This window comes from Aphelocoma coerulescens, chromosome 5 (genome assembly GCF_041296385.1).
Source record: "Aphelocoma coerulescens isolate FSJ_1873_10779 chromosome 5, UR_Acoe_1.0, whole genome shotgun sequence".
Lineage (NCBI taxonomy): Eukaryota > Metazoa > Chordata > Aves > Passeriformes > Corvidae > Aphelocoma > Aphelocoma coerulescens.
In genome coordinates this window covers 29,634,365-29,660,930 of record NC_091019.1, presented here as the reverse complement: position 1 = coordinate 29,660,930, position 26,566 = coordinate 29,634,365, and the positions used below count along the sequence as shown (strand labels likewise).

Here is a 26,566-nt window from a genome sequence, read left to right as displayed (position 1 = left end):
TTCTTTCAAACAAAGGTTATTCAATATTGTCCACCCTCAGAAACACCTGTTTCTATATTACTGCACCCCACTAACTTTTGGGACTATGTTGCTGCTTTGGTTTGTCCCTTAGTGATGTCTGGAGAAGCTTGGCACTAGACTGGAACCTCAGAGCTGTAGTACTTCCCTCTGGATCACTAGCCTTAGGCACCAAACCCAAACATTTCTGCACTCTGGGGAAATGCAGACAGCTGCATCGGAATGCTGTAGCAATGAAAAGAGCCCTGGTATGCCAGAAGGGTGCATTTGTGGACTTGTTACACCTGAGAATCCAGTTGCAAGAGAAGCATTATTTGCCAGGAAAGTTGTCTCACAAGTGGCTGGCCTGTTAGTACCCAGTGGTATTGGAAGCAAATCTGTCACAGGTGAATCTCTTCAATGTAAAATTGACTGACCTGATCACAAGACCAGGTTTTCCAGGGAGATAGCCTCTATTTCTTGGTGCAGGAAAAATAACAGGTAGGACATTTCTGACAGAATTTTGGCATTTTTTTCTTCTTAATGCAAAAGTATGTAGAAATAAAATTAGCTTATTTGCAGAGATTAATGGAACTCCTCAGAGCTGCTACAAATGGTTTATCTAGGATTTGAGTGAATAAACAGCCTAGTTTCTTACTACTGCTAAGCATTTCTTAAACAGTGGGCTTAATGATTAGGGAAAGTTATTGTATCCTTCTTGTTCAACAATGAGAAATTAAGAGAAAGCTGGAGACAATGGAGAAGTAAAAAACCTGACCATTTTTTTTTTTTAGTTACTGGATAATACTTGGGTCCAGCTAAAGTAGAACCATCTGTCAAATGCTAAACATTCACAATGTGTGGTTATAATTCTGAGTACTAGGTGGAAAAGGACCAAGAAATAAATGACCAGATCACCTTTCTCACTTAAAAGCAATGCTTATAAACTTTGCACTCCTAACAAAAAACCTCAACCTGCAAAATATTTCCTTAAGCCTAAGTTTTAGTTCCTGTTGGAAAATTATGACAGACTGAAAATATGATAGGAGCTTTCCTGACACTTTGGTACCTACACAGTATCCAAACCATTGCCATCTGCACTTGACACGGGCATCAAGAAGTTATAGGGTTTGAGTGCATGGCCTTTTGGATTGGAATGGTGAAGAAGATACAAATATTTAGGGAAACACTTAACCCAGGGTATTACAGCACTCAGAGCAAATACCATTTAAGCAGATGAATAGAGTTTGTGAAGATATTTTGCAGCCACAGTTGTTTTTCCTAGCATTTGAGGATGTTGAAGACAGTACTGTACTCCTATTAATGCACATGCTTCCTTGCCTGGCTGCCTACACCCGATAGTTTTTTGAGGTAAAGCTTTGTTTGTGGTTTTTCTGCATGAATGATGGTCTGTTGCTTCCAGATAATCAAGTGGTCTTCTTTAACAAGTGTTATTAGTGCACACCTAAATTCAGTGTAACCACACTTGCAATACACACTCCTGTAATCACTGTGAGTATGCAGAAACTTGCTTTTTAAAAGTTGGAATTGGAGCAGGCTTTGCTTTGTGAGAGAATTCCAAGGAGGCAGTGGGGTGGTGGTTTAAGGTCCTCAAAAGAGAACACAGAGTAACCCTATTATAAAATCAGGGTTATGCAAATTTGAAAAATAATTTTTGTTCGCTGTAGCCAGAACTTGTGCCAAGGAATTTCTTATGCAAGGCATCTTGCTCTTTGAGGAGAAAGACCTGTTGAGTATTTGACACTTGGCCAAATGATTTCTTGCTTTATATTCACAGCTTTTGGGAAAGACTCTGGCTGATTATTCTGTGCAAAGTACAAACCAGCCTTAACACTCATTTTCTACAATGTATCTGAAAATGGAGTTGAATAGAAAATCATGAAAAAACAGACGTTACAACAGAAGTTGGCCTTATGGCCAGCTACATTTTCTTTTTGACACTTAAGTCTTTTCCTGGTGTGATAGAAAATTCTGGAATTTATTTAATGAGCTTGAGAATCTCATTTTGGTAAAATAAGCATGTAAAATACAAATGCATGTCATTATGTTCACCAAGCTTTTGAAATCTAAGAGTAATTACTGGTGTCTCTTGTAATTCAGGAGAGATGACAAGTTGCTGTAATGAATTACCTTAAGAATATGTTACAGTAATCTACACTAACAGCTGATTTTCAATGCATTTCCTGGTTTCTCCTCTGGTTTAGGAGAGATATGTCATTGTCTCTGAAAAATAGAGGCCTGCAATGCAGGACAACAGGGTCAGTGTTTGTAGCCCACTTAAAGGATGGTAGTAATTAGCTTTTGACAAATTGGAAAGTTTCTGCAGAACAAAGTAATCATAGAGAAGAAAGCAGGTCCCTGAAACTTACCACTGTATGATTTGTGTGTATAAGTAGTGACAGCAGTCAACTGTCAGTCATTTATATTGCATTTCAAGATGTGTTTTTGTTTTCAAGAATGTCTATATTGTGCTATGCACACTTGAACTCAAGAATTGGAATCCACAGGGAATGTATGCTCACATAGGATCGTTTCTTCCCATCAGAATAACAGGGCCATGAGGAGATCTCTAACATAGCATGGAGCTTTGAGAGAGCTTTGACAACACTGAGGTAAGATCAACAGAGAAAAGATGTAGAACTTCAGTCTTCAAATAGAATATCTTGCTCTTTCTTGACAGCATATTTAGCATGGAGTCATGTGATACAGCCTGTAGTTTACTAGCTATGAATACAGAGAGTACTGCTATAAAGTTGCTCCTCATCAGAGGGAAAAGCAGTGTCCTCAGTAGCCATGAAAACCTGTGTTGGACATCAGACTGACTTTCTACATAGTTCAGTGTAATGTTAATGATACATTGACAGCTCTGTGACAACCAACCAGCAGAAATCCGGTGCAACTTAGTGTAATGGAGGCATAAATGACAAGCTATGGTGTAACATTCAGGCCTTCATTTATGTAGCCTAGGGCTTTTTTGCCCCTTTCTCCCCTCCCCCTCCACTATCCTGATGTAACATTGCATTTCTTGGTGATGGCTTTGCCACTTGCACCTCTATAAACCGAAGTGCTTCAGCATACCTTTGTATGGCATAGAACATGAACAGATGGAACAATGGGAGCTATTATTGCTTTTGGATGCCTTCCTTAGCTTGAATTTATCATGCTGCCCTATATAATTTTATTCTGCGGAAAGTTTCTTTAATTTGTTCCTCTGTATGCACTTCTATGCTGGCATAGCACAGTATTCAAAACAGGGGCTTGTCTCTGTGTCATGTTTCTTTCTACAGTTCTTAAAAGACTTCAAAATTTTAACCAAAAGTATTCTGTCTAGTTTGCTTTTTGAATCCTGCTCATGGTTGCAAGTGCCACTGTATTGGAATGGGATCATCAAAGGCTATGTGTAAGTTGTTATGGCTGCATTCACTATGATCATGGTGCTTGTGTTCATGGTATTTGGATTAATCCTGCTCAGTGATATTTTGAGATTTAATGTTTCTATCAGAAAAATAAATGCCTTTTATTCATTGTTGTTTACCTGCTCATATAGCAGGTAAACAACAATGAATACTTATACTTATCATGGCCTGAGAAGGTCTTGTGAAGCCAAGACCACAGGCAGCAAGATCCAAGATCATTTCAGCAAGGGATTAATTCTCACTGTAGATGAGAGCATTTTTCTGACCATACCAAGCTGTGAAGTTCATTAGGAACCTCTACAGCCCTTCTAAGCCACCATGTGATTGTTGTAATTAAAGCAGATGCTTTAGGAGCCAAAAAGTGACTCAGTGCTACAAGAGGCAAGTGAGTGTACACTAAAAAATCAATTGTTTTAAAGGCAACATTGCCAGAATCAAGTGTGAAGCTGCACTCACAGGCTGCAAAAATAGCCCAGTGTGTAGAATACTTTCTTATGGAAATTCTGTAAGAGATGAAATGTATTCTCTGCAGTTCTACGTCACTCAGAGGTAATGCAAACAACTTAAAGGATTAGAATAAGGCTTTGAATTCACTTAAGGACTGACTGAAATCTATTGACACCTGATGTCTGCTCAGTGCAAATAGATGCATGTTTTTCTATCTTTTACACTGAACCAAAAGATGAACTGGACATGTCATGTAATGGCATGGCTGGGTAGGAGTTTATTTCTCACCCCTCAATGTGCATATTTCCCTGTATTTAATTTCAGGTTGCAGAGCTGTGCCTTACATTTAGGATGGAAAGTATAAAACCTGTCTGTGCTTAAAAAACACAGTAACAACTCATTATAATACAAAAGACAACAGATTTATAGAGTAGGCAGAGAGAGAGACCAGTGCTTCGATGGACCCAGAGACTGTTGGTCACTCTTAACAGTTGTGCCTTATTGTCACAAATGTCACAAAAGTTGTAAGATCTAGTGTTGTTCAAGTATGTCTAGGAGAGTAAATCCTTTTTCAGGGTTTCCAGAGCTACTTTCTCTCTTAGGCTGTCAGTCCAACACCCTCCAGTTCAAGATCTGGCAGAAGCTGGAAGAAATCTAGGAGTTCTTCCATTAACTGGAAATAGCAACATCTGAAGGGACCATTTTCTTTGCTTGACTTTTCTAAGGCCTAAATCCTGTTGATACTAATGGGACCAGTAGTGTATCTGTCTGCCTAGGTGTCTAAATGCCTTTAAGACTTGCTTGTTCATATCTTTGTGCTTCAAGTTTCTATTTCTTCTAAGAAAAGACAATAAGTGCTTTACTGCCCCATATATAAATGCCAAAGTTCTTGAGGACTATGAATATTTCTTCTCATTGGTGAAATGAGGAGAAAAAGGAACAAAAGAAAAAAGATAAGGTTTTGAAGGAATCTTCACAGATAGTAAATTGCTGCCTATGCAGAGACTAGGTTTATGATATCATTAGGAGGTGACTAATGAGCAGTCTGAGTAGAAACTGTTGTTACAATGGATGCTTGATATAATAATAGATGCATTAACAGCCTCTACAGGAAAAAGCTTGTAAGGGCTGAAAGATTTTTGTGTATATTACAAAAGCTGCTGAAGGAAGTTGCTTGAGGCAGGGTGTTCTAGAGATCTCCAGGTGTCACCTGAACGGCACCCTTGAAAGTCTCAGTAGTAACAGGCAGGCATCACTGTTAGACATGTCGCTCTAGCTCAAGAGGTAGGACAAGGAGCAGGCAAGGGCATAACTAATCCTTGTCCTCACTGCTTTCTGCTGGGCTTTGTGATTGTGTTGATCCTCAACAAAGCAAACTGTGAATACTGATCATCTGCCACATCTGTCTCTTGGCACAATCCTGCACATGATGATGATGATGCAGCAGATTGAGTGCTGATGACTCAACTACAAATATTGAGCCACACAGCTAAGAATGAAGCAGCTAGTTGCCTCCTCATAGCCCAGAAATTAAATACCAGAAGAATTCCTGGAGGAATTCAGATATGACAGAAATTAATAGTGATTCTTCAAGAAAATTTTGGTTTTGATTCCTTAGAACAGTGCAAAATTACACACCACTTAGCCACATGATCAGTTCAGAGCGGCAAGCTTATAAAATCCTTTCTCTCTTTGTGCCCTTACTCCTACCATTTTTGAAAGTCTTTTTCTGTCTTTTGGTCCCCAGTCATCAGATGCAAATGAGAAGAGCTTATCCTCAGACTCCAGTGTGTAATTGTCAGTCACACTCATAGTTGTGTTTTTCAGCCAGGAGAGGCAGACAGGTGGACTCATAATTGAAAGGGGGAGAGAGCAAAGAGTTTGTTTTCTGCCTCCAAGCTGAGCTTGTACATCTCAGTCTTCCATGGCATTCTGAATTCAGGCACAGCTACTGTATGTCTGCATTACTTCTGATACTTTCCTATTGATATTCTCACGGAGAAAGTCTGAACTGATGAAGTTTGGTTTGATCAACTGCTTGGACTTCTATAGTGCTGTCCACTTGTAATGCAGGATTTTGTGGGCTTTTCAGTACAGAAGCTGAATCTTGTATGTGTTGTTAGACCTAAAGGAATGTATCGATTTTAAACTCATGGGGTTTAATAAGACATTAAATGGGTCTGGCAGGCCACATGTGGAATACTGTGCTCAGTTTTGGTCCCTGCCATGCAAAAAAGATGTGGACAGGCTGGAGAGGGTCCAGAGAAGGTCCAGAAAGATTATCAAGGGAGTGAGAAGCCTGCTGAGTGAGGAAAGGCTAAGAAAGATGGGTTTGTTCAGCCTTGAAAAAAGAAGGCTTAGGGGAGACCTTATCACCATGTTCCAGTATTTAAAGAGTGGCTAAAAGAGGAGTCTCTTTTTGCAAGAGAGATCTTTTTACAAGGCATCACATGGAGAAGGTGAGGGGTAATTGGTACAAGTTACTCCAGGGGAGAGACTAACTAGACACTAGAGGAAAAATTTTTACAGGAACAATCAGCCATTGGAATAATCTCCCCAGGGAAGTGGTGTATTCCCCAAACTGGACACTTTTTAGGTTTGTCTGGACAGGGTGTTGGGTTGTCTTGTCTAGATAGTGCATTTGCCAATAAAGTTTGGACCAGGTGATCCTTGAGGTCCCTTCCAGTATCCTTTGATTCACTTACCTGCGTAAGTAGTAACATCTGGAATTAATTCAAGAGTATCCAAAGCTGGAAGAATAGATAAGAATGCTGGAATGTTGGAAATATGCATGAAACACTAATAAAGTATTAACTTAGGAGGGTGATGGCACCGCATCATCTGAAACTGTCAGAAATGTATTATTTGAACAGTAATACGACTGGTTATAGAAAAGACTGACTCGGAATTTGAATAAAATTTGGTGACTATATTATAGAGAATAAAAGTGCAACACACATTCTCTTTGAACTCATTTAACCTGTCTAATCCACACCAACAATCAACAAGACCACTCAACTAATGTTGCTGTTAAAATGCCAGCATTCTTTAGTCATTGCATGTCACTATTTTCTTATTTAAATATTTTTACAGCACGTCTTGACAGTTTCTTTAACGAAAAACCAAGGCATGTACTGAAAACACCAAGTCAAGTGTCCTGGAGAAAAGGTTTAAACCTTTAAGAAAAGGTTGCATATGACTCACGGGGTGGCCTTCCTTGTGTGACATACTCTTGTAACTTTTGAACTGTCTTGGCATCTATTCTGTTGTTTTGGCTGTTTTGCTTTCACAGGTATGAGTTTTCTGTCTTGGGCAAATGGCATGCGTTCCAGGTACTCCAAGTAATTTTTGGATTGCTGTTTTTCCTCATCTGTCTCCTCAGATAGCTACAAGTCCCCAAGGGCTCTTGACATCCATTCCTACTAGCACGGGCACTCTTGTTTTCAATTTTCCATTGAATGAAATGTCAGCAAATGACGAGCCGTGTTTTGCTGGTGTCATGCTCTGATTTAACACAGCTGAATACGCCCTCTATAATTTTTCATTAGTAGGTGCTTTATTTTGACACTGCTTTCTACTGACCTGTTGTACTGGAAATAATGGGGACTTACAGTGACATGCCTTGTATGTACTTCACTGCAAACTGCTAAATCTCATGTTTATTAAAGGTGTCTCATTGTCAGACATTACTAGCACAGGTACTCTAAAATGCAGCAAGGATAGTGCTGTCATGGACAAATGACTTACATTTTCTCCTACACAGGAATGAATTTGATAGTTAAGGACACCAATAAGTTTGTTTTCTCCTAGCAGCAGTGAAAATATATCCTGCCTTTGCTATAGAGCATCATGATTTTTTTCCCTCCTTCCACCATCTACATCTTTACCTCTCCTTCCCTCCTGTGCAATAAACATTACAACAATTTCCTCAAACTTGCTGTTTATCTGAGGCTGGTGTAAAATACCATTGGTCCTGTTTTTAGATTTTAAATCCGTAAATGGTTCTGTGCATGTTCTTTTTTGCACTTTTTGGTGTGATGTCTGAGGATTTAATTTTCATTGAAACAAAGTTACACTTAATTAAATTCAACCCCTTTTAACCTATTATAATTTTAATGGGTAAAGCCTGACTTTTAGCTATTATGCACAACTTGGAGAAGCTGGAGTTATCTGTGGCACTGGCCCCAATCACTTTTTGCAGGGGTGTGCCCTCAGCAGTGTCTGTAGCAATCAAAGTTCACATTTTGTCTGACACCAGATAGATATTTTTTCTTAAAGACCTTGTGTGTGCAACAGACATAAAATCTGGGTCTGGATATATTTTCTTCATAATTCCTTTGTAAAGTAATCCAGAGATCAAGCGTCTAACCATCATCAGATCTTGCTTAGTTTTTATGGAACATTGAAATCATATATTTGAAACCAAAATACTTTTGTAGCTTTTTTGCTTATGGGAAAGGTTATGCTGAGAATTTCCAGGTCCCTCAGGCTGTAAAGAGTTTTATGATCAGTTTTAGCTTACATATTTCTTCCATGCATGAAGATGTGAAACTTTAATGGCTGTGGAGTAAAGCCAAATTTTCTTTCTTTATTTATGTACACTAACACCCAGTTTGTTTTATGGATAAGTGACCAGTCTCAAAGTCTGACTATACAACTTTAAAAAAAAATGATCAATATTCTCAGTAGAAGAATCCAAGAACAAGTTAGTTTTGTGCTTAGATACCATCTCTGTCACTGAGACATCTTTGGTTAATGTCTTCTGTTTCCAGATGTTTTCGTAGTAGTCAAATCCTATGTCTGTTAAAGACTTTTGTAGACCAGTATTTAGGGTGCTAAGGCAGGCTGACTGAGCAAAAATTTCTTTACATGCTTTGTGTTTGTTTGAAATGAGGCTGTACTCCTTCACCTTAGTGTGCCCAGTCTGTACCATCTCACCCCATTCACCTTGCTTTCCTGGTATTACTTCCATCATAAGGAATTTTTGTTTCGCTTTTGCCCTACAGCTTGTTTCTCATGAAAGTTTTGTGAAATCTCTGCTGCATTTTTCTCATCTTTTTCTTAGATCAAAATGTCACGATACAGACTTTTGTACTGGATATACTATCAAAAATGTGCTGTATATTTCTATGCACCGTGCAGCCCAAGACAGAACTGTATGGTGGTTCAAAGGTGGTGTTGGAGCTACGTGAACATTTGCCTTGCTTTGTGTCCCTTGTAGAAATGTATTTTGGATCAGTCACCCTCCAATGTTTTCTTCCTTTATGTAGGAAATATTTCCCACTGTTTGTAATTTTTGTCCCCTGAGTGTACATGTAAGTGAAAACTCCTTCTTTTTTTCTGGCACTGACTAGACCTTCATTGCTGAAACTCTGCTTGCTTACCAGCTAAGTGCCTCATCTCCCTTCAGTTCTGAGGCATTTTCTTGGTAGCACGCTGGGAACTTTTCTTGCAACCCTGTTCCAAATATTTTTGAGATGGGTTAGATTCCTATGTCGTGCTTACAATAGTGGATGCCCTCAGACGAATTTAAGAATAAGCATAAGCACATCTGCTTCCCTCTCCTGGGCTCCAGTAGGTTGTTTCTGTGTTGCTGAGCCAAAGATGGTACCATTATTCAAGACCAGTGGGTTTTTTCAGTTGCTAGTGTCCAGATTCTGGCAGTGCTCTAGTGAGTAAGTGCCCAGTTTAAAAGCTTGTAATAGTCCCAGTTGCTTCCTGACTGACAGTCCAGCTCTCTGATGATGCAGCATTGTCCATTGCTCCTAATTACTTCTACAGAGGTTTCTTCTGCACTAGTGGTGTTGCTGCCATTCCGTTGTTGTTGTTGGGCTTTTTCTCTTTTTGTGCATGCTCTTGTATGACTTGCACACTGTTGGTGAGAGGTACTTGCTTGTAATTCCTGTCCCCCTTCCAAATGCTGGGCATTGTTCTGACTTCTATTGTTTTCATACTCTGTATATCTTCTTGTGTTTTTCATTGCACAACGTTTGTTTTTTCTGTATCCTGTCCTTTATCTTTAAAGTCTTTGATTCCCTAAAATAACAGTAATTGTCTGGTCTGGGTGAATGCTTTGCTTGACAGATACCTTGTTGAGGATTAATTATGGACCTTCCCATAGACCAAGGTCTACTTTGCTTAGCCAGGGCTCAACCTCTCAAAAGTGTCTAATGAGGCAGTTGGTCAGAGATTAGTCACCTTATCTCCTGCTTTTACCCTCTGCTTAAAGCATCACAAGCATCTATCTCTTTTTTATAGAATGCCTCACATTTCTGTAATGAGCCTCAGAATTCATCTCTCTTTGCCAAACTAAATGAAAACCAGTTGCATAACCATGGAAGATACAAATTTCTTTAAAACTGAGTATTAACAGAAACAGTGTCTGCTTCTGCTACCAGTTCCTTGCAGATACAGATTATTTACATTTCTCTTCATGGGAGGGTTTAGATAAGTATGGAAATTTCCTGAGGTGCCTCTACTTTTTACCAATTAGGAGTAAAAAATTACCTGCTTTGCAACCCCAGAGCCTCAGCCAAGAAATTTATTTATGAAGAGATGGAAAGCTGGCAGCTTTTTTCTTTTTTTTTTACTTCTGGTCTTGGTCTATTACTTTGCTTGGGAGACAGTTAATATAATTCAACTAGTAAGCAACAAATAATGTCTGTCTTTATTGCTACCATAATTTTGTAATTGATGTGGCCATAGAGGAAAGCCTCAGAATGATGTTTACTTCCAAATCATCCAGGTTGTGTTCAAAAAACAAGCCTCTGTAAATCTGCTGAAAGTAGCAATGTGCTGCTGAACAAAAAGCAAGTTTTTAGATCCAAATACACGATTAAGATACAAAAATAAAGTCTACCCTTGAGAGCTGCATAGATATTGGTGGAAGACTCAGTATGTTAAGTAAACTAATTAAATTTTTAGTCTAATCTATGAACCACAATTAAATATGGAATGCAGGCTTCTGCTTTGAAAGTGCCAGGCCCACCAGACCTTTAAGGGCTTTAGTTCATGTCAGCTCCAAATGTCTCCAGCTCCCACATTTTGAATGGTATTGTACTCAAGAATCAGATAATACCTGATAAATTCACAACAGCCACAATAAATTATGCTAATTTGTACTAAATCACCCCTAATTCAGGATAAGAGTATCCACATGGAGAATTAGTCATAAAGAATGCATTCTGATTATAAAAAGAATATCAGTTTTAGAATAAACTCCCCATGAAAGAAAGACACACCTGCAAAGAAATTGAAGGCAGAGTGAACTAGTGTAATTGAAATGCTGATGATCCAGAAGAAAAAGGAGCTTTAATTAAAGTGTTTAAAGAGCAAATGCCCAAGCTCACAGGTGGAATACCTACACTTTGCTGTGCTACGGGTCCTCACTGCATGTTTCCAGCAGAGGCTGTCCTGCTCAGGAGTTAAGTGGTTATAAGTGAAGTTAAGGGAAGAAAGGTATCTAGGTTGTGTAAATAGGTTCAATTTCTCTTTCAGGGCAGTCAGTGAACACACTTCCAGGCCACGGGGATCATCTTAAATATGAGCTGAGTTTGGTCCAGCATGAGTCTCGTGTGTGTTATTGAGCCAGCTGCAAGAGAAGACTGAGAGAGGGGAACAACCCAGTAAGATTAAGAATTCATCTTGTCCTCGTGAGTACTAATGCCTGCAAATTTATAGATGGATATGTTCATGTCTGAAGCAACTGCCTTTTGGATTTGCTGATCGTGCAGAAGCGGTATGCAAAACGGGAGGAGGAGGCAAGGAAGGGAGGGTGGCTCTAGGACCCATACGAGCCTTCCCGAGCAGGAGGTGGGAATTTTCCTCCAAGGCAGCAGGAGCCCAAGCCCGGTCTCAGAGCTCCAGCGGAGCCCGCAGGAAGAGCCTGGCACACCCCCTCCATAGCCGCGCACCCGGGTGGGACCAGCCCGCGCCCCACAGAGCCATGAACCGGCTACCACAGCTGGTGCTGTGGATCACCGCAGTGGGTAAGGAACTTATTTTTCTTCCCCCTTATCTCCTTATTTTGCAAAGTCCCTCTTCTGCCCGGAGACTCAGACTTATTGCCCCTTCCCTTTTACCTTTAAAACCAGAAAAATGTTCTTTTCAGAACAGTAGGGGGGAAAGGGGAGATGGGGAGTGAAAGTACATGCATGAAACATATATAAAGTGCGTGACATGCGGGAAGATGAATCTTGATGGTTATTGATTGTAAGTAAATTTTGTTCACTGAAATGAATAGGTGATCTGTAGTTTTAGAAAAGCTGCTGCTGTCGAGGCTCTGAGGCTGGATGCAGGCAGTCGTTGAACAAGGGTTCAGCAAGAAACTAACAGCTTTACCCTAGGACCATTTTGTTTCTCTGGCTATTGGATTGTTTTCTTTGGGGCTATTTTGGAGAGGTGGGTGAAAGTAATGCTCCAGGAGTAGAGAAGGTTGCTTACAGGAAAGGGTGTCGTTTGGAGAGGATGCTTTGTTTAAACAGGGAGATGAGGGACAGAGATAAAGAGAGAAGAAAATATTTGGACTATGAAAGATGGACTTAGGAACTCCCACCTGGAAAGTGGTTCTCAGGCTAAGTTTTGAAAGGAATCTTTGTGCTGCTGTTTGTCACTGTCAGCTTTGGTTCTGAAGTACAGCAAAAGAAATGAAGTGACAGTAGGAGAGAAGAGAGATGTTAGGAGGGAAGCTGCAGGAATAGGAGAGAAGTTGGGAGGTGGAAGCATGCATACAACCAAAGATGGGAGAATAAAGTAGGAGTGGGACACATTTACTATATGTGCACAGTGCCAAGCAAATTTGTTGGGTATATTAGGAAAAAAAAGCCTCAATCAGGACATGCTGAACTTCTCAGAGATCTGCAGTTACAGTAGTACCCCCAGGGTAGATACAGCGACTACAACTTGACCCTTAGACAAGGATCAGAGACACTTTGTATTTCTCAGTGTAACAGATCATGCAGGAAAGGAGGAAAGGAGGAAAGGCAAACAGGTTGTTGGCGCTACAGCTAGCTCTTGCTAGCGCAGTGCATTTCTCTCTCTGACTAAATGATGAACTTGCATATATTTACTTTTATATGAAGACACACTGGGACATTAGTTTCTAAGCAGGTTTCATGATTTAGTTCTATTTACAATTGTATGTTAAGGCATAGCACAGAGTTTTTGATTTCAGGCTATTTCTGGCCTTTTATTTCTATTGGGAGGAAGCAGGTTGTTTTACTTTCGAAGGGTCCCAGGACAAATGTGCCTCATGCTAGCAGAGCTGTATGGCCCTAAAGCCTCAACTTTTATGACATGTGGTCTCATCAAGAACTCCTAAGTATCTTTCCAGTGTTTCTGGTGGAGTGGCTTTCAACATGCAAGTAAGATTAATGTAAGGAATAATAATTATATTTGCTGTATATCCAAGTCTATGATATGAAGCATGTCTGTATTAGGAAAGAGATTTAAAAAAGGGTGTGTTACAGAAAGAGTAAGTAAAGAGCTAAATGAAAATAAACGTACATTTTACAATCTCTCTCCAATCTTCTGCCAAAAGTAATCTCAATCACCCAGGGTGAGACTTCAATGTATGAGCATTTAACTGTGTAGCTGCTGTCATAATCTTCACATGGGGGTTCCTTGCCTCACTATGAGGGCTGTTATGGTCAGCTCTCAGACTCTATAGTCAATTAATTTAAAAACCACTTGTATTTCCACTGCAGAATTTTTACTGCAGCATATTATTGGAGTGGCTTTACATTTCCCTCTTTATTTGGAAAGCCCAAGGTCCAAGTGATGAGGCATTTGCAGGTCCTCTTTTCTCTCTTTTGTTTTCCTGGCTGGCATATGAATTTCTAATGAGCTCTGTCATAAAAGGATGATTTCAGAGTTCCCATCCACTGACAATTTTTGGCACATCGAAACACTGGAGGATGTTGTAACTCTTCTTGGTGCAAAAATTAAGACACTATGAGAAAATTCAGGAAGTTGTAGAGAACAACAGTAGGAAAAAACCCTCAGAAAAAGAACCACCAAACTGAAGGTAACAAAACCGGGAAAGGACTCAGTGCACAGGTATGCATTGTTCAGTGTGAAAGCCTCTTCACAGTCATTTGGAGGCTGAGGTTGCACACTAACCTCACGTCTCAGGAGGTGGTTAGGAAGAAGGTGAAAAAAGCCGCCAAATGAATGTCTGGGAGAATTTCCTTTTTATTTTAAGCACCAGCATTACTTTGAGCCTTCATATTGGATTCTTTTCTTTTGATTACTTGAGCTTGCTGAGGGCTGGGTAGGTCAGTCTTTTTCTCTTCTGTGAGAAACCAGGCTGTGCTTGGCCACGTCATACTCTTGCCTTTGATTATGCAGAGCCAGCTATCTGCAAAATTACAGCAGAACATACATACTGAGCAAACCTCAAACACCCTTCTGAATGTGTGGTCATGTTTATGTCATTGCTCAGAGTTTAGCTATTGAGTATTACCACAGTCCATGAGATAATATTAGCAGAGACATTTTGTCAGGATTTCTTTACAGTCCCTTACAGCACTTGTAGTGCAGCTGTCACAGAATAGGGTAACTTACATTTAATTTCAGCCTGGTGAATAGTTATGGTTTTGGGTTTTGTTGAGTCCTTTCTAAGGCAGAGAAGCGTAGGAAGCTTGATGGTGGGTTTAGGAGTAAGACAGCCAGCTTTTTGTTTGGGAAATGGTGTATCAGCGTGGCAATGAAGAACCCTCCATTCCTGGACGCTTGCATTTGTCTAACAAACAGTTTTCAGAAGCCCCAAATCTTTTGTTACTCTCCCTGGGTTTATCTGCCTCTCAGAACTGAGTTGACCTGTTTTGTAGAAGGAGTATAAACTGGCTTAAGTTTAGTCAGTCCACATGAGCATGAAGATATGGGAGTGCCTTATTTTGTTGTAAGCCAACTTAAAATAAACCAGTGCATCTATTTCACTTACACAAAGCACTAAACATTTGTCTATCCCTTTGTTGGAGGAGAGCATGTGAAGCATGAAAGGGATGGGACTCTGTCTTCTCTTTTGTCTCTTCATTGAAGAACTTCTCTCTTATTTTCTTCTTCTTGTGCCTATCTCTGCTCAGTTAAAGTAGCACACAGGAGCAGTAGTGGTTTCACTTAAATGGTTCTAACCAGAACAGCATCGAATGATCCTTGAAATTTGTCTTAGGAGTTGTATCCACAGTGCTTTACTGTGCAAATGACAGCATGTCTTCATATACTGTGCCCAGTCCGAATATCCAATTCAAGGCACTATGGCTGTCACTGAAAGTCAAATATTGGGTGGATGCCTTCAAATGAAAACAAGACAGTTCTTTTTAAGTCATGGACATTACCAAGTTGAGGACTCTTTGAAATACAGTGGAAAAGGATATGATAAATCTATGGGAATCCCACAGTAAGGGAGCACATGCAGACAAACACAGGGATTTCTAAACTGCATCAGGAGGGAGGACTAAGTTGGAGGAGGCAGAAATCAGGTAGTGAGCCACCTGTACTTTTACTTTAGAGCTGAAGTCAACGTCTTATGAGCAGCCATACAAGAAATCCATCTTTCTGTCCATGTCACATAGCTGCACATTTTCTAATTAATCCATAAGATCAAAGTTGGAGAAAAGGATGCCTCACTCCAGTGAAGTTTCAAAAGCATTCCTCTCCCACTCCCTGGAGTACTAAACAGATACACAGGACAGGAGGGTTCCTGTCTTCAGCCTGCTTGTATATGTGAAGCAGTGCATGCTGGCTGTGCTGGTGTGTGGAAGTGCATCTGTGATGTCTGTGACAAGAGTGGAGAGAAATTTTCATCTTGAATTAATTTTAGTGAAAACTGCTGATGTGTGACAATAAAGCAAAATGCTTCATAAAGTGGTCTAGGTTATAAGCTGTTACATTTGGTCATTTGTTTTGTGTGTGCACCAGGTAGTTCGTACTGAGACATTCAAATATATCTACATGTTTTAATTATTTTTTTTTATTTCACACTTTTGCGCAGAAAAGCCTTGCATTCAGAAATCTGAAATATTTATTTCAAAAGCATAAAACACGATTAGTTATTAAATGTTTCATTTTGACATGAACTCTTCTAGTCCAGCACTCCCTGAAATGTGTTGGTCTGTGCAATTTTATAAAACTTCTGCTCTGGAAGATTTTTAGGTTGACCTGTGACAGGTTTTTGTTTGGTTTGCTTTTTTAAAATCTCTTTGGGCTTGCCAGTAGTTTGGAAAATCCTGAATTAAAACTGTCCAGTTATTTTATAATATCACATTCCAATCTGTACTTAGACTTGTGCATGCAGGTGGTTGTTCTTAGGCTGATGCTCATTACTCTACATGCAGACAGTGACTGTACTGTTTGTAGCTTGGTATTGGGTCAAGTTTCTCAGAAATAAAAGAAACAAAAATAACTTTTTGCAAACCTTTAGTAAAAGCAGAAGCATAAAGCGGCTGCTGAAAGGAGAGGCAGGTGAGCTCTTTCCAGAAATATATGGAGAGGAAGTAACCCACAGGGTTCATAGTTAGCATAAACTGATGGATGTCTACGGGAATACAGTTACAGCCATGCAACATCTTGCCTTCTGTATCTGGAGACTTTTATCTGAGACTCTTACGAGTAAGCATGATTCCTTAAATCAGAGAAGGAAAATAATGACATTAATTATGTTAATTAATTGGATCAGGCTTATAGTCTTTTCCTGCCTCTCAGCATCAGTCCTTCCTCTTACAATTCCTCTTCCTCCCATTCCGTTATAATTGCTCCTCTGCTTCTCTCGTCTACTGGCATGTAACAAACCCAGTGCTTTGATGTGGCCTGCTAACAGCATGTCCAAAGATGAAACCCATGGCAGGTAGGAGAGCAGGCTGGCTTGGAAAAGGAGTGAATTGTAGTGTTTGATGAGAGGTGACTTGTAGCTGACAGATGTACTCTGAGTGCGTAGCGAGAACAGCTCCCTTGTGAGAATGGTAACAGACCACAGCGGTGTGTTGTGTGTTGCAGGAGGAACATAGAGAGCCTTTGTTTCGGATTGTGACTTGTTCAGCACCACTAGGTTATGGAGGGTCTGTGCCTGGGGAAGGTCAGCTTCCTGCCTTTTTGTGCTGGATGCACAAGAGGGAAGTCAAGGTGCAGAACCTTTACAATTAAGCAAATGTGGTGTCAGAACCTCTCTGGGCCTCTGCAGTGCTTAAATGATTACAGCTTCCAGGCAAGCAGTGGGGTGTCACGGAAGCATTTTGCTTTCCTCAAGGTGGTGTATCTCTATGTTGTGGCTTCTCCCAGTTGTACCCTACCAGCACAACTGGACCTGCGACGAGAAATGGAAACAGAGAGAAATGACATAAAGGGAAACAGAGATGACATTCCAGTCTTCCTCACCTAGAAGAAACAACTCTGCTATGTGTACTGAGTAAATAAAGAGCTCAGAATTTCAGTGAGATATTCACCGACAGGCCAAATGTTATCTTTTTAGGAGAATTTCAGGTTGATTTTCTATATGTGCTCCCTAACAAAAAGCTGGCTGTAAAACCATGAAACTTGACGCAATTTTCCACTTGTTGGTGAAAAACTTAAGATTTCCAGCTGGCTTTATATTTATTTTAGGCATTTGGACTATGTGATTGTTGTAGGTCCCTTCCAACTGAACTATTCTATTCCCTGTATATAAAGGTATAAACCTCCCTGACATTGGCACTGATTGAGTTTAAAAACCTATTGTACAACAGCCTCATCAGAGTTAGTCAAGAATAAGAGTGAAATATAGAATTATAATATAAAATTAAAAGCTGAAGTCTTTTCAAAAAGCACAGATTTATCCTTGCAACTCAGATGAACTTTTGCCCCGTCTAATGGGAGAACCATGTCTTTTAATAAGACATCACAGATTTTCAGCTAATTGGTATCTGAAATCCCATAAGCTTTGGCTTATCAGCCAAGAATGATGCATTTATTCATGTATTTCAGTTGCTCAGTTAGGTTTTTTTTTTTTCCCAGTTTGTAGCACAGCATGTGTTTGAGGGCATAAACAGCCGAACTTTCTGGAGTTAGAGCATCCGCACCTCTCCTCTGTGTCTATGTTTATGGTGATACATATTTACATATTAAAAATACAGGAGTGATAAAGTAACTGAGAGTGACAGTAGTAAGTGACATGAAAGGATGTGATGGTGTTCTGTTGCACAGAATTAAGTACAGGAAGTGATAAGTATTCCTACATTGTTCTGGTGAAGAGTTTTTGTGCTATTCAGAAGCCAGTAGAAACCCAAACTGGGTGTTTTTTTCCTGCCTTGAAGCAGAACTGAGGGTCATGCTGGAAATTCAATGAGAGCTGAACCAGATAGGTTACTGGTTCAGAGTCACAGTCGGCTGGAATCACAATTCCCACATCAGAGGTGCTGTTGGAAGCACCTGCTTCCATGCAGTCATGCAGGGCTGGTTTGAGTGGCTCTGCAGTTGTGACCAAGACCTTTTTCTATATGCTGAGGGTGAACTCTGCTTGTGCACTTTCCCTTGTAGCTCTGCCTTACAATATCTGCTCTGCTTTCCTGGCCTTAGGGAGGCAGGAGGAAACTGGGGATACACACAGAGGAGAGGAGGTGGCCAAGGCTGGGCAGCAGAGCAGGATGAAGGAATTCTTTTCCAATGGAGATGAGGAGCCCAGCCAGTGTGGTTTTGGATTACCAAAAGAGGGGTTAGCAGCTGTCAGCCTGAACTCAAGCAACCTCAGGCAAAGCTGAATTCACTCTGGAACAGAACCGAACAATGGCTTTGCTTCACTGGATAATTAATTTGGTGGTTTTGCAGACCCATGTGCTTTGACTAATATTTCAGACAATGCAGGAGCATGGATGATTATGCTTACACACTTCTAATAACTCAGATGTCTTGATTTTTAAAAATTTTCTAGTTTTGTTGTTATATTTAACTGCAGTTTAAATTTTCCAAATATTTGCTCTTTATATTTTTTTTCCTACTGAGCTCTGAGTGATTAAAGATCTATTTATTACTTTGACTTCAGCAAATAGAATCACATAAAAGCATGACTGCTTAAAATTTCCATGGTCTCTAACATGTTTTTAGAGTTTTCTCTGTGGTATTTTGATGTATACTGTGCTGGAATTCAAATCTCTTTACTTGAGTAACACTTTTAAAGTATGTAGTTCACAACAGGAGAATTTTCTGTGTTTATAGTCACTGCAGGAACCCAAATAGTATTTAAAACCTCGGAAGGAAGCTTTCTTTAACCCCATGCAGGCAAACAGTTCAGACTAGAGTTTAGTGAGAAACTGGACTTTATGAATCCTATAAGCCCTGATAGCATAATCATTGCTATTACTAATTTTTTTCAACTTTCCTGGCCCTTCAAGATCTATCAGGTTCTTAGAAGAATCTAAACTTTCCCAGAGTTTAACATTGTGTTTGTCAGTCTGTTGCAGTCCTACAGACAAAAGTCAGTAATATTTGCAAAAAATAAACTTGTGAATTAATTATAAGCAAAACAACGGGAGTAAACCAAGCTGGGTTTTATTTAGCTGTGTTAAAAGGGCTTGTGTTCTAGCTATTCAGATGGATAGAAAACTGGGAGATGTATGCAGATCTAGCTCTTTTCACCTCATCTAGGGCTGTGCTAGATTGGTCTGACGAGACACAAGCATTTAGCTTATCTTCCAAAAGCTATTTTCATTTTTTATTTGCTAAATTTTGGACAGGGCATAAGATTTTTATTTCTTACCTTCATATTTTGATTCCCACACATTTTTTTTCCTCTCTTATATGCCTTCCTGTATATATATGTGTGTGTGTGAAAATTAATGAAAGGAAAAATATGGTGGGTGGGGTTTTTTTCCAGAATTTTTAGAACTTATTTTAGAACCTGAAAATATGTGGAAAACCCCTTTGCTCTAAACATGTTGTCTTCCCGCAGTGGATGCAGTTATCCAAAACTGTACACTACTCAGGGGCTGCTTGTGATTTTGTGTGATAGTATGTTAATTATTTATTTTATATAGTGATTACAGTTTTTCAGGGATCTGTGCAGCATGTGAGTGTACAGGTTATCAGCTTTGCTAAATCTAGCCAGTAGTTGTTTTCAATTAAGTTTCAGAAGAAATTGCAATCACTTTTGTACTAAGGTATACGTAGGGTAAGATAGAGAAGTTATTTCATTACTGGTAGGAATTGCTTTGTGGCTGCAATAAGAAGGATTGATGAGAAGCAACAGCCCAATTAATACTGTTATTGATATTCTTCCACTGAGAAAGGTGAGGGGTAATTTATATCAAGTTGTTGTGGTTTAATCACAGCCAGCAACGAAGGCCTATGCAGCCATTCACTCACTCCCCCACCAGTTGGAGAGAATCAGGAGGGCAAAAGTCAGAAAACTCAGGGGTTGGGGTAAAGACAGTTTGACAGGGAAAACAAAAGCCGTGCACACAAGCAAAACAAAACAAGGAATTCATGCACTGCTTCCTATAGGCAAAGAGGTGCTCACCCATCTCCAGGAGAGGGGGCCTTATCACATGTAATGGTGATTTGGAAAGACAAACACCATCACTCTGAACATCCCCCTCTTCCTTTTTCTTCCCCATGTTTTTTATGCTGATCATGAAGCCACACGGTCTGGAATATCCCTTTGGTCAGTTGGGGTCACCTGTCCTGGCTGTGTCTCCTCCCAACCTCCCATCCACCTCCAGTCCCCTCACCGCTGTGGCAGCATGGAAAGCAGAAGAGGCCTCAGCTCTGTGTAAGCTCAGCAATAATAAAAACATCACTATATTGTCATCACTGTGTTCAGCACCAATCCAAAACATAGCCCCATACCAGCTGCTGTGAAGAAAATTAACTCTGCCCCAGTCAAAAGCAGCACACAAGTAAATGCAGAATTTCAGAAATAGAAGTGCTGATTCTTCTTCTGGTTTCTTTGCGATCTTGAGACTGACTGAACATGGAGGTCAACATTCGGGTGATCTGGTCTCTCCAGCTTGCATGCTTATCTCAAACTCTCTAGGCAATTCCCAAGTGGTAGCATGGTCTCAGCTTCATCAGTTGTACTGCAGGGATGCTTTGAAATGATCTAGGTTAAAAGCTTTCTTGCTTTGTACATAATTTTAATGTTTCAGTTATGATGTGACCCTTTACAGCTTGTGTTAGGTACAACTGAGGGTGTGGTGATTGCTGCACAAGGACAAGAAGGGGATCAGTCCCACTGTGGGGCTAAAAGCAAGGCATGCTGGGGCAGAAGAAATTGTTCTGGGAAACTCTTAGTCTGCTGGCGTTTGTTTTCTGAATCTCTCCCAACAGTCATGGAAATAAGTATCTTGTGAAACCAGCCTGTAGGATTAGACATCTGAATTCAGACTATGTGAATACACCCTGATCTAACTCAGGGATGGCTGCTTTTCAGTCTCTCCAAGGGAGCAAGTGCTTAATGCCAGCCTTGTCAGCTTGGTGTCAGTGAGCTGGCAACTGCCTTATGAATTTGTACCACAGTGAAAACACCTACAATCCTGTTTTACTAACTAGAAAAATATTTGGTTTAGCTATCATTTAGTTCTGGTTTTGACAGTTCCTTCTTTTGGAGCATGTTAGTTTTTTTGCATTCAGTTAACAAAACTTGTAACAGTTTAAGGGGACAAATTTGGGCTGACAGTCTGAATCCTACCATTGATGCTATGGCACTGAGGAATAAGATATACATCATGATGTTGTGTGCTGTTCAAGTCTCCCCCTAGCCCTTCAGACAAAATAGTCTGTTTTCAACTTTGATCCTCACCATGTACAGAGTGGTGTTAAGAGGAGGTGCTCTTAAACATTTATGGATAGGACTGAAACTGTTCTGAAGGTGGGGAGTGAGGGTTTGCATTTATCATCTTAAAGGAAGACAGTAAAAAAGTTTTGAGCCCAGGCTTAAATTTTATGCACAAAATGTTTCATATTCTCTAGTATATACAGAAGTGCTCCCATGAGCTTTTAAAGAAACATCAGCTACATACAGGAATATTCTTCAGCATGTCCTTTCATCCTTTGTGACACAAATACACAAAGGGGCAAGAAATAAAGCTGCTCAAAGTATCTTTGTGTAATCTTCCTGAGACTGGCAAAGGGAAAAAGTATAGCAAGCACTGTTCTTCTGTTTTTTGTATTCTCTAAGCTCAGGTTTCACAGATAGGGTTAAAAATCATCAAATTAAACATATTTATGAGCCATCTGGTTTCTGAGTCTTTCCAGTTTGTGTTTGCTATCCTGGGTAACTATTAAGTCATTTTTGTTGCTGTAATTTTCATGTCATTACATGGCTACAGAAACTGCATGTTTAAGAAAAACACTGTAGAGAACTGAATTCAGAGTAGAATTATAAGCACTGGCAGCACTGGAGACATTTGTCATTCTTTCAATCAACCTAACATACTACTAAAAGTAAATGTATAAAATAAATAATTTTTTTCTTTTAGGGTGTATTTAAGTTAGGTAATGCAACCTTCCAGCTCTCTTTGCCTACCTTTCTTGCAATGTGGCAAGGGGAGTCAGATTTCCTAGGGCTGGTTTTCAGCCACAAGTTTTCCCTATGATTTGGGGAAGACTCCTTAGCCTTGGTGCCTTAATCCTTGTCCTATTTTACCTATTTTATCTCCCTTACTCAGATGTGGTGAGATATAAAACAGTAAATGTTCTAGTTCCTTCAAATAGATCTAGTGCACAGAATTACAGAATTTTTTTTCCTTTCCTTTTTAAAATAAAATATAATTAAGGAGAATCTATAACTCCATTTCACTGGAAATTTACTTTGAAAAAAAATTTATTCTTTCACATTGAATGTTGGGTTACCAATTAAGTTTTCTACCAGCATTGGCTTTTCCATTGATAAAGGGCAAAAAATGGTTTTCCTTAAAGGTGTACATATGTATTACTTTTCCATAAAGTATCCTTATTTGCTGCTGAGAAGGCACAACACTGATGAATAGATGTAAAATTCCCTCTTTTTTGTCTGGTGACCTGACTGATATTCTTCCTGCCAGCTTGGTCCTTTGTGACACTGAGTCAATTTTCAGAGTATGGTTTCATCTTAGGAAGAAAGAGAGGAGAGAAGATGGCTGTAATTGCTGGTGTTTGTTTTCTAGGTGCAACCAAATGCTTGTGCTATTTGAAAGAAATGCATTTTGTGAATGCTACTAAAATACACTAATCAGCTTCTCTTTCTCACTCTGCCTTATTTTGACAGAGCAGTGTTCTGAATGTTATTTCCGAAGTCAAATTCAGTTTTATGGGTTTTGGAACCTTTCTGGCTGTTTTGTGTGCTGTGCAAAGCCATTCCCAATTCCCTGCACTTTGTCAGCCCTGCTGCCTGCCTTGCTCTTCTGCATGTGGCTTGGTAACTCTTACACACAGTGGGTAGGAGTACCTGGCATGGTGAGCTCAGGGAAGGCTGCACTGGCATCTTTACATCTTGTAAGAAATACACAGCTTATTTCTCTGCTTTTCTTACTTGCACCTGGCATGAGCTTTAAAAGAATGCAGAACAATCACCTCATGCCTCTATGCCTTTACTTTCAAAGCCCAGATTCCCAAATGCATAAAGAGGAAGGAATAAGTGTATGCAAAGAATAAAGCACACATTACTCTGGCTGTGTGTGCTTTGGAGGCAGGTATTACTTACAGGAGCAGAAGATTCTAGCCGTGATGCAAGGAAGACATTTGAAATCTTGGCTGACAAACTGTTTAATACACTGCTTAAACTTGTGCTCAGTTTAACATTCCACCTTCTTAGCCTCCTCCAAGTGTTTGTTTGACTGCTCTCCTCTTCTGGAGTCCAGCTGGCATTGAGAGATTCAGCTGTTAGGAAGCACATTTGGGAGTCTCAGCTGGCACTGGCAGACTCCACATGCTACTGGAGTACTTGTTGGCAAAGCTGTGGTCCCTACCTTGGAATCTGGCAACAATTTCTAGCTGAGGCTGTGAGGAAGATGTCTGAAAGGGTGTTTGACTCTAGAGCTGCAAGGTTGTGCTGGGGAGATAATAGGAGGGGATGGTGTTTATCCACGTTCACTGTCACAGTAACCACACCTTCTTCAGACACACAAGTCTGGGCACTGCTCTGTGTGCCCTCAACATGTGCAGATACAGCAGTGTCTGTGACTGCCTGCAAAGCCAAGCACAGGCCTCCCTGCACCCTGCATGCTGCAGCCTGCTCCTTCACAAGGTTGTACCAATGAAGCCTGCCTTAGTAATGTTCTGGGAATGGAGCTGGCTTCTCATCATCCCTGAGAGTAACTTCAAAACCTAGTCTTTTCTGAGGAGGCTCTGAGCATAGAAGACAGTGAAGCAGATATTCAGTGTCCCAACAACAACTGCTTCTACACAGCCCTCCAAAAATACCTAGATATAAGAGGATATAGTAAGAGATTCTAGCTTGGCTACTTCAGATATGGTTATGACACTATGGCAGGGTACATGGCACTGGTTTTTTTAACACAAGATGGAATTACTTCCTGTGTGGAGGAACACACATAGATATAGATGTATACATTTCTTCGCCTCTGTGCATGTGTGTGACTTGATTACGTACGAATGTTGTTAATGGAAATCTATCATTAAGTCACTGTTATAATTATAGTAAATCCTATTGGATGGATTGCTTTATAATTGTTAAATCAGTTAATTATTAAGTGCTGCTAAACCCTTCTGCATCCTTATCTTTTGTGCTTATGTCCTTTGATTCTGATTTGATTTTCCTTTTTATGTTTCATTCATTTGTTAAGTAATAGAGTGAAACTTGCCCCTGAACTCTGTTAAAGTTACAAATTCATATGAAAACCTGCTTTTTGCCAAAACATTTACCTCTGATTCTTTAAACAGCACAAACCACTCATTTGCAACACAGGGAAATGCAAATAAAATCATATAGTTATTTAGGTTGGAAAAGTCCTTTAAGATTGAGTCCAGCTGTTAATCCCGCACTGCTCAGTCCACCACTAAACCACGTCCCCAAGTGCCACATCTACACATCTTTTGAACACTTTCAGGGATGGTAATTCCACCACTTTCCTGGGCAGCCTGTTCCAGTACCTGAACATCCTTTCAGTGAATAAACTTTTCCTAATGTCCAGTCTAAACTTCCCCTGGCACAACTTGAGGACATTTTTTCTTGTCCTGTCACTTGTTATCTGGCAGAAGAGGCCAAACCCCACCTGACTAGAATCTCCTTTCAGGTAGTTGTTGACAGAGATAAGGTCTCCCCTCAGCCTCCTCCAGGCTAAAATCCCAGCTCCTTCAGCCCCTCCTTGTAAGACTTGTACTCCAGACCCTTCACCAACTCCACTGTCCTTCTCTGGACGTGCTCCAGCACCTCAATGTCGTTCTTGCAGTGAGATGCTTCAAAATGTGCTTCCAAAAGGATATACTGTCTACTATTGACTGTGCAGTTCCCTCAGAGTGCATATGTTGTGCTCTGTCACACCTTCTCATTACTGTAAATAAAGCGATGTTCATACTCTTCTTGCAAAGAAGCAGTAGCTTTTGTTGACCATGTAGCTGACTTTTGTGGTGACAGGGATTCTTGGAAGTTCTTGGGACGCTTCTGGTATTTACATGTCATTTGCAACTTCCTGACGCAGACATGTTGAGGCTTTTTCAGGGGGACCTAGTACAGAAAGACTGTTTTGAGATGTGTGATTCTGTGAGAGCTCTGGAATGAGTTCTGTTGAACACTCTCTCCTCCACTGGGATGATATCTAGCGTAATACCAAGTGGGCAATGAGAACTCTTGACAATCATATACAGAAAAAAACAGTACTACTCAAATATGTATTTGATCTTTTCCTGTGGATGATAATCTGCTAATTACAGCTACAATTTCAGGCTGTTTAGAACGGAAAAGGTAAAATGATAAGCTGGATGAGTAGTCCATGCATGGTGTAAAGGTACAGAAACTGACAGGTGTGCTGTATTTGGTGGGCATGACAAGTCAAGAAACCCATCCTTGGTCTGATAGTGCCTTTCTGGATATCAGAAGAGTATGCACTGGAATTGTAGGAATTGTGTGGAATTAAAGAGCCTTTCGGGCAATGTCTGTGTTAACTGTTATAAACTACATGTCACTGTGAGTAAAGGACTTAAGTCTTTTATAAAGGACTCCATGTTGATATACTGCACTGGGGGCACCGTTCCTTTAGGAGCTGTGGTTCAGGCTTTTAATGAGGATGAACAGAAAGAAAACGGTGCAGACTTTTGACCTCATTTTGTTTGTTTTCCTCATTGTGCTGGCTGGTATCCTGGGAGCAAAGAGCTACGGCTGTCTGCTGTTCTTAGGTTGCTCATTTGAGGACTGAAGAATAGAAATCTCATTTTTCTCCCTTGTATGGACAGGTCTGGACTGACCCTTTGCCAGTGAAGAAACTGTAGCCCCAGGCCAGCAGTAGTCAGACATTTTAGGGTTCTCTAGGGACACTCTACTGGAGTATGTAGTATCGTTCATAACTCTCTGATAAAGGCCTGGTTAAAGCTGAAGGGAGCTGATGTTCTCCTGCCATTTCCCCTCCTATCACCTCCAGAGACTGAGTCCTCTTCCTGTGATTCCAAAATAACTTAGTGCATCAGAAGATAAGTAGTAGTGAAACAGGTCTGGCCTCCAGCACCCACAGTGTTTCATGAATTCACTCTAATAAAAGAGGGTTTTCTTTTCTCTTGCACAAACATAA

General features: G+C 40.2%; 1 protein-coding gene across 1 annotated transcript in view; it reads left to right on the top strand.

Annotated features, from left to right (window-relative positions):
* Positions 1 to 11,544: 11,544 nt before the first annotated feature.
* Positions 11,545 to 26,566, top strand: part of LTK (leukocyte receptor tyrosine kinase) — a gene marked incomplete at its 5' end in the record, with an annotated part of 95,202 nt that continues 80,180 nt past the window's right edge. The window contains one exon of the mRNA XM_069018739.1: positions 11,545 to 11,869. Within this exon, the coding sequence (XP_068874840.1) occupies positions 11,545 to 11,869 (325 nt within the window). The remainder of the gene's footprint in view (positions 11,870 to 26,566) is intronic.